This window comes from Papaver somniferum, chromosome 10 (assembly GCF_003573695.1).
Source record: "Papaver somniferum cultivar HN1 chromosome 10, ASM357369v1, whole genome shotgun sequence".
Lineage (NCBI taxonomy): Eukaryota > Viridiplantae > Streptophyta > Magnoliopsida > Ranunculales > Papaveraceae > Papaver > Papaver somniferum.
The window spans coordinates 75,869,904-75,883,397 of record NC_039367.1 but is presented as its reverse complement, the minus strand read 5'-3'; the positions used below and the strand labels follow the sequence as shown (position 1 = coordinate 75,883,397).

The 13,494-nt window shown below is 40.2% G+C and overlaps 2 protein-coding genes across 2 annotated transcripts; both read left to right on the top strand.

Annotated features, from left to right (window-relative positions):
* Positions 1-4,009: 4,009 nt before the first annotated feature.
* Positions 4,010-4,827, top strand: LOC113317279. Its single transcript, XM_026565418.1, has one exon. The coding sequence runs from the start codon at positions 4,223-4,225 to the stop codon at positions 4,622-4,624; it is 402 nt and encodes a 133-aa protein (XP_026421203.1). The 5' UTR covers positions 4,010-4,222; the 3' UTR covers positions 4,625-4,827.
* A 3,942-nt stretch (positions 4,828-8,769) lies between these two features.
* LOC113315801 lies at positions 8,770-9,345 on the top strand. The gene has a single exon (XM_026564051.1). The coding sequence runs from the start codon at positions 8,770-8,772 to the stop codon at positions 9,343-9,345; it is 576 nt and encodes a 191-aa protein (XP_026419836.1).
* The last annotated feature ends 4,149 nt before the right edge of the window (positions 9,346-13,494 follow it).

Here is a 13,494-nt window from a genome sequence, read left to right as displayed (position 1 = left end):
CAAAGAACATTTAGATAGCCTTTTAATGCAATTTTCCTCGGCAAATACAAAATAATACATTTTTCTTATAATATTGGATCAAAACTATTCACATTGTAATTGTACCACTACTATCATCGACATACATCTGATACAGAAAAATCAAATAAGTATGGTTTGAAAAATAATTCCATTGGTTACTCAATGTTACTGTTAGTAGTATATATTACCTAAAGAGAGAGTAACAAAATTTTTATCACTCAATCCTTTAATTTCCATTTTGATTTTCCAATTAGCTAGACGATGTCACTGTAATACAATGATAAAGTCATTAGGAGATGATACCCGTGATCTAAGTTCGAAAAAAAGTTATAAAATTATGAAAGAAAAAAATATAAAAAAATCGTTTAGATTTTATGAATAAATTGATACTAAAATTCGTAAAATAGTGAGAATAATCACATCAACAAATCTGATCTCAATATTCATATTATCAATAATTATCAACGTACAAAGACAATGTTTTTTTAAAACATAGATATGCGATGAATAAATAAACTAAAAACTAAAAGTTAGTGTTGGGCGGCCGCCTTGTGCTGGAGCACAAATTGCCACCCTCTAAAACCAGCTCTGCACCAGAGATCAATAAATTATAGGTATGGGAGAACCGATTAAATCGGCAGAGAATGGTCTTCTAGTCATAGAATGACCATGTGATAAGGTGTCTTCCTTTGAAAGAGACATTTGATTAAGACATGAGGTTTTTTGCTTCATCCTTGATCGGAAGGCTTCATATTTTAGTTACGGATTTTGATGCCAGAGCGCTTTAACCAGAAAGTAACCAAAGTAGAATATCTATATTAAACCTAGAAAGGAACGTTTTGGAAAACTCCGAAAAAAACATCGTAAAGGTGCAGTTGAACTGCCGGATGACAAGAAGAAGATTTCGTTCAAAAACAGCATAATCAAAATCAAAATCCTAATTTCTAAATTTAAGAAAACAGTAAATAAACACTAAATTTAAACCTTAAACGCTACTACTACCCATATTTATTCCACAAGAAGTAGATCTCAGCAGAAAGCTATCGCCGGAAAAAGATGTTCTTTCGGTCTGAAATCGCCCAGTTTTAGAGTGGAAGAAGGAGAATTAAAAAAAAATCATATGTTGTTTGATAGGTGGATAATTTTATCGCATTTTACTATCAATCTTATATGCTTTATTTGTTAGTTTTCCTGTTAGGCATGCACTATTACTTTATTTTCCATTCTGTAGCATTCATAGGTTGATTCGTCAAAAGTGAGTCAAGAAAAACCTAAATATGGAGTGATAAAAAATCAAACTAACAAGTGAAGTGGGTTTTAGCAACAAGTGCAAATTAGTCGCCGAAACGCTAGATCTCAGTTGCCAAATACTTGTAGTTGTTGAAGAGTGTTGCTTATTTGTTCCGGAACCAAACCTGTTAATGTTACATAACAAGAATATCCAAGAAAAACGATGCCAAATGTTTTCCTAATATGAGAACTGTTGAGAGGTCATTAGATTGGTCTTTAAGATAATTTGTTGAGTTAATTTTTTCCAATTTGGAATATTAGATCTTATCCTTCCATTTATAAAGTTATTTCTATCGTAGTATATTAGAATGTTTTTGAGAGAATTTTGTTGAGCATTGATAAGCAAATCTTGAACTATTATTATAATTATTTTCCTAAATTTTGGATAATCGCGACCTGCATTATTAAGGGGAACAGTCTTAGCAATTTAACAATGTAAAAGAAAGTGCATTTCAAATCTTACAAACTCTGCATCTTATTGAGACGACCGAAGGGAGTCCTTTCTGTACTTTCACTACGGGGGCCTAAAATGCATTGCATGTAGCGTTTTTTTTTCCATTTTTAATTGATTCAATCGAATGGATATTTGTCGTTTTTCCCTTAAATTGGGTCGGCAACCGGAGAGTCATCATCCCCGACAACGGTTAGGCAGGATGAAAACGAATGGAAGTCGACCCGATTGACGGTTATTACGTCATGAAAATGGTAAAAAAACCGTCACCTAAACTTTTAATTTTAATCTTGACCGTTGATTACCAACAAAATTCAGCCATCTGATCTAAAACTGTTACAAAAATTGTTACACAAATGTTACCAAATAAGTGTAATGTAAAATATAACGCTTATAAATATTACAAAACCATTGTTAACCGTCACCTAAACCAGCCCTTACGGTTCCACCGACCCGCTCGACACTCCAAATTTTGGTCGTCCTATAATGTGGCAGCAATCATCTAGTTGCAAGTATCCTTTATTTCTACAATAAAAACAATGGTTACTACTATAACAAAAACATGGCGCTTCGTGTTACTTTTTTTTTTTTGTAGAACTCCATGAGTTTTGTTCTTTCCATCAACTTTTGACCCGGTCAAATGAAAATTATAATGTCAAAATTTTGCAATTAAGTAAAAACTTAATGATAAGTCAAAATTGCATAGGTTGCTATACTGACCTGGTCAAATATGAAGTGGTTGCTGATTCATGCATGTAAACAAGTAATCTTGTCTTTTGCTTAGGTCATGCTAGGTAGTAGCTAGTAAAAGCAATAAAACTAGAACTACTTTAGAAAATTTGAGATTGATTTTTTTTAGTAACGAAGGAAAAAGTGCAAGCAAATGCAACCCTGTATGTAACGAATGTGGTTATTAATTCATCGAGATTGACAGTAGTTTTTGATTCAACTGCGGTGAATACATTTTCTTGAGGGAGTTACTTGCCAGCGTTTCTCTTCCCCGTTACAGAGTTTGTATTCACTGATTACAAGTAAGCTAATGGGGGAGCCGAGAATACTCTCATATGCAGGCAAAAATTCACTTCTCAATGGAGACAAATGCAAACCACACTGTTGCTCAAAGAATTGAGAGAAGGGAGCTAGTGTTGGCTTTGTCAACTAAAACTAAATTTCAATACAAATTATCCGCACTTACACAAGGCCATACACATACATAACTGCCCCCAAATTTGAGTTACTCCTAATAAAGAACGATTTTGTTTTTTTTTGTCGCGAGGGAGTATCAAAGAGTCCAAGTTTCAAATCAATTCTTTTCGCTACTAGTTGGATATTGAAGTAAATATGAGAAAACGCCAATCACATTGTCTCCGTTTCCACCCTAGTTAGTAATTCGGGATTCGGCAAACGTACGGAACGGCAAACGTACGAGTATTATACGGTTTTGTAAAATCCAGAATCTGTCCAAAATTCGGTCAACGAGACGTGATTCGTCAGTAATTCGGAACGGCATACGTACGTGTATAATTCGATTTATAAATGTGAGTTCGGCTCTGAAAATTCGGTATCTATATATACTAAATAATTTGCATTTATAAGGTCATACACCAATTTTTATACATATGTGTGAGTTATTTAAAGAAAAAATAAACTTAATATGATGATATTAATAATATATACAACATTAGTCATCCAAGAGGACGTGGTATAGTGGTTTAGATGCTTGGTTAGTAAGTCTGAGATCTCTCTCACCTTCACATTCAAATCTCTTCAGTCATTTTTGTTTCATAAAAATTAAAACAACGTCTAATATTGGGTGGTGTATATTCGGGAGGCAGTAAAGCCCAAAAATTGGGGCATTTGAAAACGTAAAAGCTAAAGAATTTATGGTTAATTAAGCGGACGTATCATTCGGGATTCGGGATACGTAAAATTCGTGAAAGATTCGCGAATAATCCGGGAATGCCACATAATACGCGACTTGAGTTCGGAGTTGCAAACGTACGCGAATAAGACGGTAAAATTCGTGATACAGGAAAATTCGCGAATAATTCGTGAATCATTCGCGAACTTACTAACTAGGGTTTCCACTCCCCGTGTTCCTTAGAACATGGAGGAAATTAAGGCTGATTTCCCTTACCCACATCACCTTTCTCTCTCTCTCTCTCTCTCTCTCTCGCTCTCTCCATAAAAGGGTCGCAAAAGAAGACTGAAAAACCAAACCACTACTTGTTGTGGCAACAAAAGCATCCAATCCTAAATGAGGAGCTAGACAAAAGCAAATACCCAAAAGAAAAACTAATTTCCTTACCTATGATTACAATCAAATCCAGATTGAAAAACTAGCTTCATTTCTCAATAATATATTTATCCACTTTCTTCTTTTCATCTTTTTCATTCTTCATTCACAGTCCTTAAAAAGAACACATTATAAAGAGGTTAATTAAAGACACTGCTAAAACTATGGACATTGAAATGATCAAATGTGAGTGTTGTGGATTGAAAGAAGAATGTACTCAAGATTACATAGCAGAAGTGAAAGCGAAATTTGATGGTAAATGGTTATGCGGGTTATGTGCTGAAGCAGTTAGAGATGAAGTTACTAGAGAAAACAAGAAAAAGAAGAAGATACCATTTGAAGTTGATGAAGAAGCTATGAAAGCTCATATGTCGTTTTGCCGAAAATTCAAGTCCAGTCCTGCTAAACGAGTAGCCGATGGAATGAGACAAATTCTTAGAAGAGGATCAGGGAATAACTTAACATCATCAACTTCAACGTCGACGTCTACGCCCAAGAAGTATACGAGATCAGCTAGTACTTCACAAGTTGTTCATCTATCCACCACTTCATTCACTCTTTACTAGAGAATTGACGGTTGATTACAAAGATGCATATATGATCATGAGGAGATTAAGGTCCGAGTTTTTGAATAATTAGCTAATCAAATTTCATGGTTGTGGTTTTCTAGTCTTTCTTCTTTGTACAAAATATGTTGTGTTTTTCAATGGAGGTTTCTTCTTGGCTTTTCATTTCAATATTCTCAACATTCTTATTAATAATATCTTGGCCGTCAGAAATAACTAATCTAGAAATTAATCCTACTAATTTAACCCATTTGTTTTCAAAATCAAAATATACATGGTTCTGTCAGTGAATAAACCCAGTTATCAAAATGTTGTGATCTCAGATTTTTCATTATCCAATTTTCCTCAACATTCCTGTAGGTGTAGATAATCCACAGGTCAAGGTGGCAAGATCCTAAGCTATGATATACCAAAGAAAAAAGAGCGGCGAAGCATAGGATAGAACCAAACGGCGCAAAGAGCGAGGTATCACGTGGGTCGGACGTGATGGCCCAATAGGTGTCGGATGTGATGTGACCCTTATCCTCTGACAGGTCGGGCGAACAATCAGAAAGCACTCGGTCAGATGAAGGAAGATGGTCAAACAAAGGAACGAGAAGAAAGAAGGGAGACATCGTGCTAACCAGACGATATAGACTCGACCTCGGGTAAAGAACTATCGGTCAAACCAAGAAGTCGGGCGATCAGTGAAGGTCCGATAGAGAACATCTAAAATGATGTAATGTGACCAACATTGTAATTCTGTTGTATGTCGACCTTGGCCTATAAATATAAGGGCAGGTCTAGAGAGAGAGGTAGGTTGTAAGAAGAGGAAAAGAAGGCATCATACTTGAGTTGTGAGAGCTTCACCATTTGAGAAGGAGAGGAAAAGAAGACACTACATTTGAGAGTTTGAAAGTTACACCATTGGAGAAGGAGAGAACACCTTTAATCAAAGAAAAGAAATAATAACATTCATCCTTTCACCCCGTGGACGTAGGTAATCATACCGAACCACGTATATCTTTGTGTCTATGTTTGTTGTGCATCTTTACTTAGTTTTAATTCATCGTCTATGCCATTGGATGTAGTGTGTGGTTTTATGCCACTACATTCTGGCGTCCACTAAGGGGAACGTCTAAGTTTTCCGGATACCTTGACTGCATGTGCCGACAAAGACGATCCAAAAGCTCCTAAAAACACTTTGTGTGTTAGTTGAGGCTATGGGATGAACTCTGCTTGGAGAAATTCTGTATATGATTGTTTGGTTTGAAGTCCGTTGAGATAGTTAAGTTTTCGTTGTTAAGATCGAGTCATTAGCAAACATGTTCAGTTGGGTCAATACCGAACAGTCGACTAGTCTTGCTTGTAGGAGAGTCCGTTTTCGTGTCTTAATCTTCGTTTTCATAGTATTTTTCGCACTTATCTTCGTATTTTGATCTTGGTTTTTGTCTTACGAGTTCAACAACGGAATACCCATAAACTCCCAAATAACATCTTTGATGTGTGGTTGAAGTTGCTTGAGGTTCCATGTTGGCTGGGGAAAGTGTCAAAGCAACAACACGGCGAGATCATCGGTCGCTGGTGAAAAAATCCAAGGAATCAAGGGAAGACATCCCTTTGTAGTTCCAAGGGAGTGCATAAGTCTTAGTCCAGTTTTGCCATGGCATGCTGACCTCATAAAAGTACGAATTGGGACCTTTTACTCACAAAGAACTAGGTGTTAATGATTTGGAGTCTAGGGAATGTAGGACAAATTGTAGTTAGTGCAGAGTCGTGGTACTGAAAGCGACGTCGTGCCCTTGAAAGCGACGTAGCATGATACCCGTCTAAAAAAGACACTTAGAGTCTGAACAGGGCAAACTGGCGATTTCGGCATGACAGAGTAGAGGGTGTCGTACTTTTGAAACTCAGTTTTAGTGTCAGTCACCTTTTTCTTCTAAAAACCGTACGTACTATAGAAAATTTTCTAAAACAGGTCAAAATAAGGTGTTGTCTGTTTTCGCTGACGTAGGTAGGGACGACTCTCGTACTAACATCACACTGTGTCAGATGGCTAGCACGTCAGGGATGGGAAGAACTCTGAGGAACCGCACGACTTCCAGTAACATCATGCAAGGAGGAGTAACTGGGACGAGGCGAGGGAGTAACGGGCATCCACCACCAGAGGAATCACGAGTTGCTGCAAGGGGTATGCCGACTGTGGACGAGGAGATCGATCTGGAACGACACGGTGACCCATCGCCTCTGGAGGGAATCGCCTCACCCCCAAGGAGGGATGATCAAATAGATGGACTTACTGCGTCAGACACGGAAGATGATGAGGCAGCATTGATCATGCATGCTCGGAGACGAAACATCAGACGACAAGCTGAGTATCAAGAAGCCCTCGGACGAGAGCAAGAACGGTTAAGGCGAGTACAACTGGGACGAGAAGTGGTTATCGGGGTCGATCCAGCGACATCAACTCAGATACCTCCCAATATACCACCTCCACCACCTGTGACGATGGAACCACCCCCTTCTCATCTAGGCCATCCAAATGGTCATTCCAGCCATGAGAGCACATATCCAACACTGCTCGCGATTCTATAAAGCCAAAGAAGGCAAGAGGAGGCTTTAAGAGATCTTCAACAGAGGAATCTGGCTCTAGAGTTCGAGAACTATCAATTACGGAACTTAAGGCCGAGGTCGAGAGGATCCTCAAGTCGAGGAACATCGGGTCACCAAGGCCGAATCGGGCAGGTACCACCTGCAGTAGGACCAAGCAATTTCGGTCGATCAGGACCACCCCCAACACCACCTATCGGAAGATACGGTCCACCCGAGGATTCATCGACAGAAGACGAAAGGCACAATAGGAATAATCAACAGAAAAACACAAAGTCCGACAGTGCGACTGAAGCCAAGATAAGAGAGTTAGAGGAAAAGATAAGGAAGTTGTCAGGAACCAGCGAAGAAGATAAGCTCGCCGAGGTCATAAGCGAGGCCGAAAGGACCCCTTTCACCCAAGATCTAGAACTAAGGGCCTTCCCACCTAAGTGCACGCTCCCCACCTTCCCATCGAGGTTCGACGGCACGGGAAACACAATTGAGCATTTGAAGATGTACACAATGTCCCTAATACAATGGAAAAACCATGAGGTGGTAACGTGCAAATTCTTCCCTGCAAGCTTGGAAAGAGAGGCAAGGAAATGGTTCTACAACCTCGCACCAGGAACAATCAACAGTTATGAGACTCTAGTCGAAGCCTTCCTTGAGACATACATGCACAACATCAGACCTCGGCCCAGGGTCAACAGGTTATTCACTTGGACCGACGGTTCAGAGAACCTCTCAGATCATTTACCGATATATGGAGAAATTTGTGTACAAAAATTGGGAAAGTACCCGTCGACCAGCAGATATTCGGGTTTGAAAACACACTTGGGAGATCGGATCCCATCTGGGTAGCCATGTTCACTGAGAAACCGCAAACGTTGAAATAAATGAGGAAAATGCAAGAGCATTTCATCTCCCTAGAAGAAATTCAGGAAGAGTCAAGAGATAGAGGAGTGCAAGAAGCTAGTGCAGCGCCAGGGTCAACGTCGTACGATACTCAAAGACGGCCAGAGAAGAGACCGAGTCTGCCCGTACGAGGAAATGGGAAGAAGGAATGGATAGCTAAAGGGAAGAGGCCAAGGCACGAGGCGAGAACGTACACCCCTTTGAATGCTCCACTGGAAGAAATCTTCAAAGAAGTCGAAAAAAGGAGTGACATCATATACCCAGCTTCAAGAGGGATACAGTTCGAAGAGACCAAGGATCACCCGGAATATTGCCATTATCATCAGTATCGAGGCCACTCTACAAACAACTGTCGAGAAGTGAAAGACATCGTGCAACACCTTATCAGAGATGGTTATCTGAGATAGTTAGTCCGATACCCAGCCCAGACGACCGCATCGCCCAATGCACCAGTCCATCAGGTTCGGATCGACAGATTCACGCAGTTTGTCAACACGATTTCGCATTCCGCCACTCAAGCGTACAATCTGAATCCCGAAATAGTGTCTATAATCCACAAGAGAGATCATAGTGGGAAGGAAATTTTCAGTGTAGCAAAAGTTTTGCCTATGGAACCATGGATGGTGCGACATATCTTTTTCTCGGCCTAGGATGTCCCGATGAACGGACAAGCTCACAGTGATCCTTTGGTTATTACCCTGCTAATTGAGGAATGGGGGGTAAGAAGGATACTAGTAGATAGTGGGAGCTCCGTCGAAGTACTCTTCTACGATACGTTCAAAAGGATAGAGTTTTTGGATGATATAATCGTCCCGTCAACATATCGTATATACGGTTTTAATGAGACGGTAACCATCCCGAAGGGCGAAGTAACTCTAAGGGTATCGGATGGAGGTGGATACCTGGATACTTTAACCACATTCTGTGTGGTTGATGTCGCCTCGCCCTATGAAGTTATTATCGGAAAACCATGGATCGCGGGAATCAAAGGAGTGACATCGGCCTATCATCAAAGATTACGGTTCCCAACGTACAAGGGGATAGCAGAAGTCGTAGGAGATCCACAAGCAGCCAGACAGTGCATGCAGGCCGACTCCCAGATAAATGAGGAGCGGCGAGCACGGCAAAGGGGAGAGAAGAAAAAGGCTAAAGAAGCCAAAGTCACAGAAGAACTGGAGAAGGTTATTTCGCAAGCGGTCATGGCTTACGAAGCACAAGGAAGCGAGCCTTCATAGCAATTAAAGGAGACGACGCCGGTGAAGGAATCAAGACCAAACTTCTCGGCCGTGGAACCTACTCGAGATATTAATTTGGGAACTGAAGAGGAACCAAGGATGGTAAGGATCGGGTCCTTACTATCGGATGAACATGTAAACCAGCTCGTGGCGGTGCTAAAGGAAAACATGGACGCATTCGCATGGAACATGCACGATATGGAGGGTATAGATCCAGAGGTATGCTGTCACCATCTAAGGATCGACCCAAACTTCAGGCCAGTCCGACAAAAGATGAGGCGAATCGCACCAGAATTACAGGCAGCCGTCGAGAAGGAGCTAAAGAAGTTACAGGAATCAAGAATAATTAGGAAATCGCACTACCCACAGTGGATATCTAACATGGTCGTGTTATCAAAGAGAAATAGAGGAGTCATAATCTGTATCGACTTCAGCGACCTGAACAAAGCTTGTCCGAAGGACAGTTTCCCTCTCCCAGGTATCGATCAACTGGTGGAATCTATAGTGGGGTACGAGGCGCTAACGTTGATGGACGGATACGCAGGGTATAACCAGATCCCGCTGGCTCCAGAGGATCAAGAACATACCTCCTTCTTCACACCAAGGGGCCTATACTGCTACGCCAAGATGTTGTTTGGGCTGAAGAATGCAGGCGCCACATATCAGAGGTTGGTGGGCGATATGTTTGAAGACCAAATCCACAACACCATTGAGGTCTATGTCGACGATATGCTAGTAAAAAGTCTCCTAGCCAAGAATATCATGCGAGACCTACGGGAAATTTTTCGAACGATGAGAGAATATAAAATGAAAGTGAACCCGACCAAATGCGATTTTTGGGATATATATGTAGATGGTGGATTTTCGACAAAGGCTAAAATCATAAACTCATAATTATACGAAGCTCTGATTCAGCAATCAGACGTGAGTATCGAGACACGGCTCTCTCATCGAATTCTCAACGAAGAGTACTTTCTCTCAGAGTACATGTAGATATGTAGTCTCACGACTGGACAATGGCATATCTCATGAATACTGAACACTTTCAGTGATTATTTCTATATAGTATCACGAGATGGACGACTCCTAGACAGCTTGCTCTGCTAGTATAGAGCGATAACGTCTTCAGGAACAAACAACGAGTTTACCCTGACTATATAAAGGATATGACTTACCGACAATCTCATATCGGGATAATTAATGCTCCTAGACAGCTTGCTCTGCGAGTATAGAGCTACAAAGTTAATTATTCCTAATTACAATTGCTCCTATTCCATGGTCGAATCCACGACTGGTCCCATGGAATGGCAATAACAATTGCTCCTATTCTTTGGTCGAATCCACGACTGGTCCCATGGAATGGCAATAACAATTGTTCTGATTCTATGATCGAATCCACGGTTTGATCTCATAGAATAGCAATAACTATATATCTCATTACTCATTACTCCGATTTCATGATCGAATCCACAACTGGTCTCATAAATGGTAATAGATAAATCTTAATTACTCTGATTCTATGGTCGAATCTACGATCCCATGGAATGGTAATGCTCACTTTATTATTCTGAATTCGTAGTCGAATCCTCAGCTGATCTATGAATTAATAATAAACATCTTATTACTCAGTTTTGTGAATTATTCTCCACTGAATTCCACAATTAGTAATAAATAATCAACAACCGGGCGTCTGAGCTACCTCTAAGTAAGCCCCGATTCAAATGGTGAAGGTGTATTCAACGACGATACACTAACAGTCACCGCACGAACGAGTATTTCAAAAATACAACGAAACGATGAACCTATGCAAAATAGAGAAGAAAATAATAAATAATTAAAAATATTGACCAGGGTGCTGGGAGCACGGACACACGACCGACCGACCGTGTCGTGGTCAATCCCACGCCAGTTTTATATTTTTAATGCATTTTTATTATTTTCCATGATTTGATGAAAATTCTCTCATTTTATCAAATCTCCTTCGTCTCGAGGAAACTCCTCGGTTTCATGGTACTTCCATAAATCCATAAAAAATAATATAAAATTAAGGAAAGGAGTGTGGGGCGTGACCATTGGCCAACCGGCCATGCCTTGGTCCCAACCGGCCCACACCCCACGGTTCCTTATTATTTTATTATTATTATATTTCTCTAATTTCATGAAAAAACTCCTTGATTTCATGGTATTTTGCACAAATCATCAAATAATAAAATAAAATAAATTATGAAAACTTGTGGGACCGGGCCTTGGCCGGCCGGCCATGCCCTAGCCGGTCCCACACGCCCTTTGTTTTATTATTTTATTATTAGTTTTCCTTGAATTCATCAAATTCCTTGATTTCATGGTATTTCTCTCAAATTAGGAAAAATTCCCTCAAATCATCAAAATACCTAAAAATAAAAAAAATTAGGAAACTCGTGGGACCGGGCCCAAGCCGGCCGGCCATGCCTTCCATGGTCCCACACGCCCTTGTTTTTATTATTTTAATATTTTTTTCCTTGAACTCATGAAAACTCCTTCAATTCATGGAAACTCCCTAAATTCATCAAATTTCTCAAAATTCATGAATTTTTCATAAAATCATCAAAATATTATAAAATTAAGGAAAAGGCACCACGGGACCGTGGTCACGACGACCGACCATGCCTTGACCACGGCGGTCCCACGCCTCCTCATTCCTTATTTTATAATTATTTTTCATCATCTCATGGTGTTTTCCAGTTTCGTCGAAACCCTAATTTTGGCATATTTTCTCGAATGGATGCTCAATTGCACGCCAGAAAATATCAAAATTCTCAGGACTGAGACGCGGACGCCTTGGGACACGAGCACGCTATCTTGACCGACCAAGATTGGCTCTTTGGCTCACGGAAGCCGGTCCCATCAATTTTCACAGTTTTGACCTAATTTGCACAATTGCTCGTATTAGGTCCAAAACTCTTCCAAACACTTTGGATTTTCATGAAGTGATCGTCAGGCGGTCACGTGACAACCCAGGGCCGGTTTCATGACTCCATGGTCGGTCCCTCGCCTCGTCATAATTAATTAGGTTTTCTCACCTAAGGCTCAGACGAGCATTTTGAATAAATGATTAAGCCAGCATTTAATCATTCTTCCACCAACAAATCGTCAACTCTTCAGGAGTTCTTCGTATTTGCTCACGTGAGCATATGGACACTACATGGTTGATCCACGGTCCCATGTAGTCGCTCCCTCCTTCGTCCCATGGTTAAACTTCTGACGAACCATGAATTGATCATCAATTGATCAAATTAGGGTTTCTGAATCCAAGGATCATCATTCCAGATTCCAACCTTAATAATTTTACGACGACCTCATGGTCATTATTAATTATGCTCGGTTCGACCAGTATTCTAATTAATATTTTTGGTACGCTGCCAATAATCCATCAGATGAGCAACACATGCTCAGACGATCAAATATTCAACAATTCATCACATGAGCAACACTTGCTCAGATGATAAATATTTGCTCAAACCAAGGAATATTGGTTCAACAATCAATCAACGATCCATCGAATGAGCAATACTTGCTCACTTCATCGTAAGAACTATACCTCTGTCTCATGACATGTTCAATTCATGAGTTTCAGAACATCATGTTCAACTCAGCAACTACATGGACTCATCGTCCCATCAAACCACGAAGTCATCAATTGACTAACAAACCACGAGACGTCAATCGTGTCACTTGGGGGATATCACTTAGGGTTTTGGTCTGGCGGTCTACGGCACGTGTGTTCAAACACACGATGGAATGTGAGCAAGTCGTGCAATCAGTTGAAGGAATTCACGAGGTAGTGGGTGGAAAATCGACCAAGTCTCCACACGTTGAGCAACTGGTTTCAAACACGATCTCCACTTCCCCACTCCTTGATTCCATCAACTGTCACACTTCATGGAATCATGGTGTCTAAATTCCAGCAATATAAATAAGTCTCTGAATCATGATTGAATCATCATCATCAGTATCATCAATCTCACGTCATCGACAACACGAGATCATCAACTCATCAATTGAGCAACTACTCTCAATTGAGCAATTTCAATCACTCAGAGCTTATCGTATTCAGAATTCACACACCCACAATCTTTGATTACCATTGATTCCACACATTTCTCAGCTTCC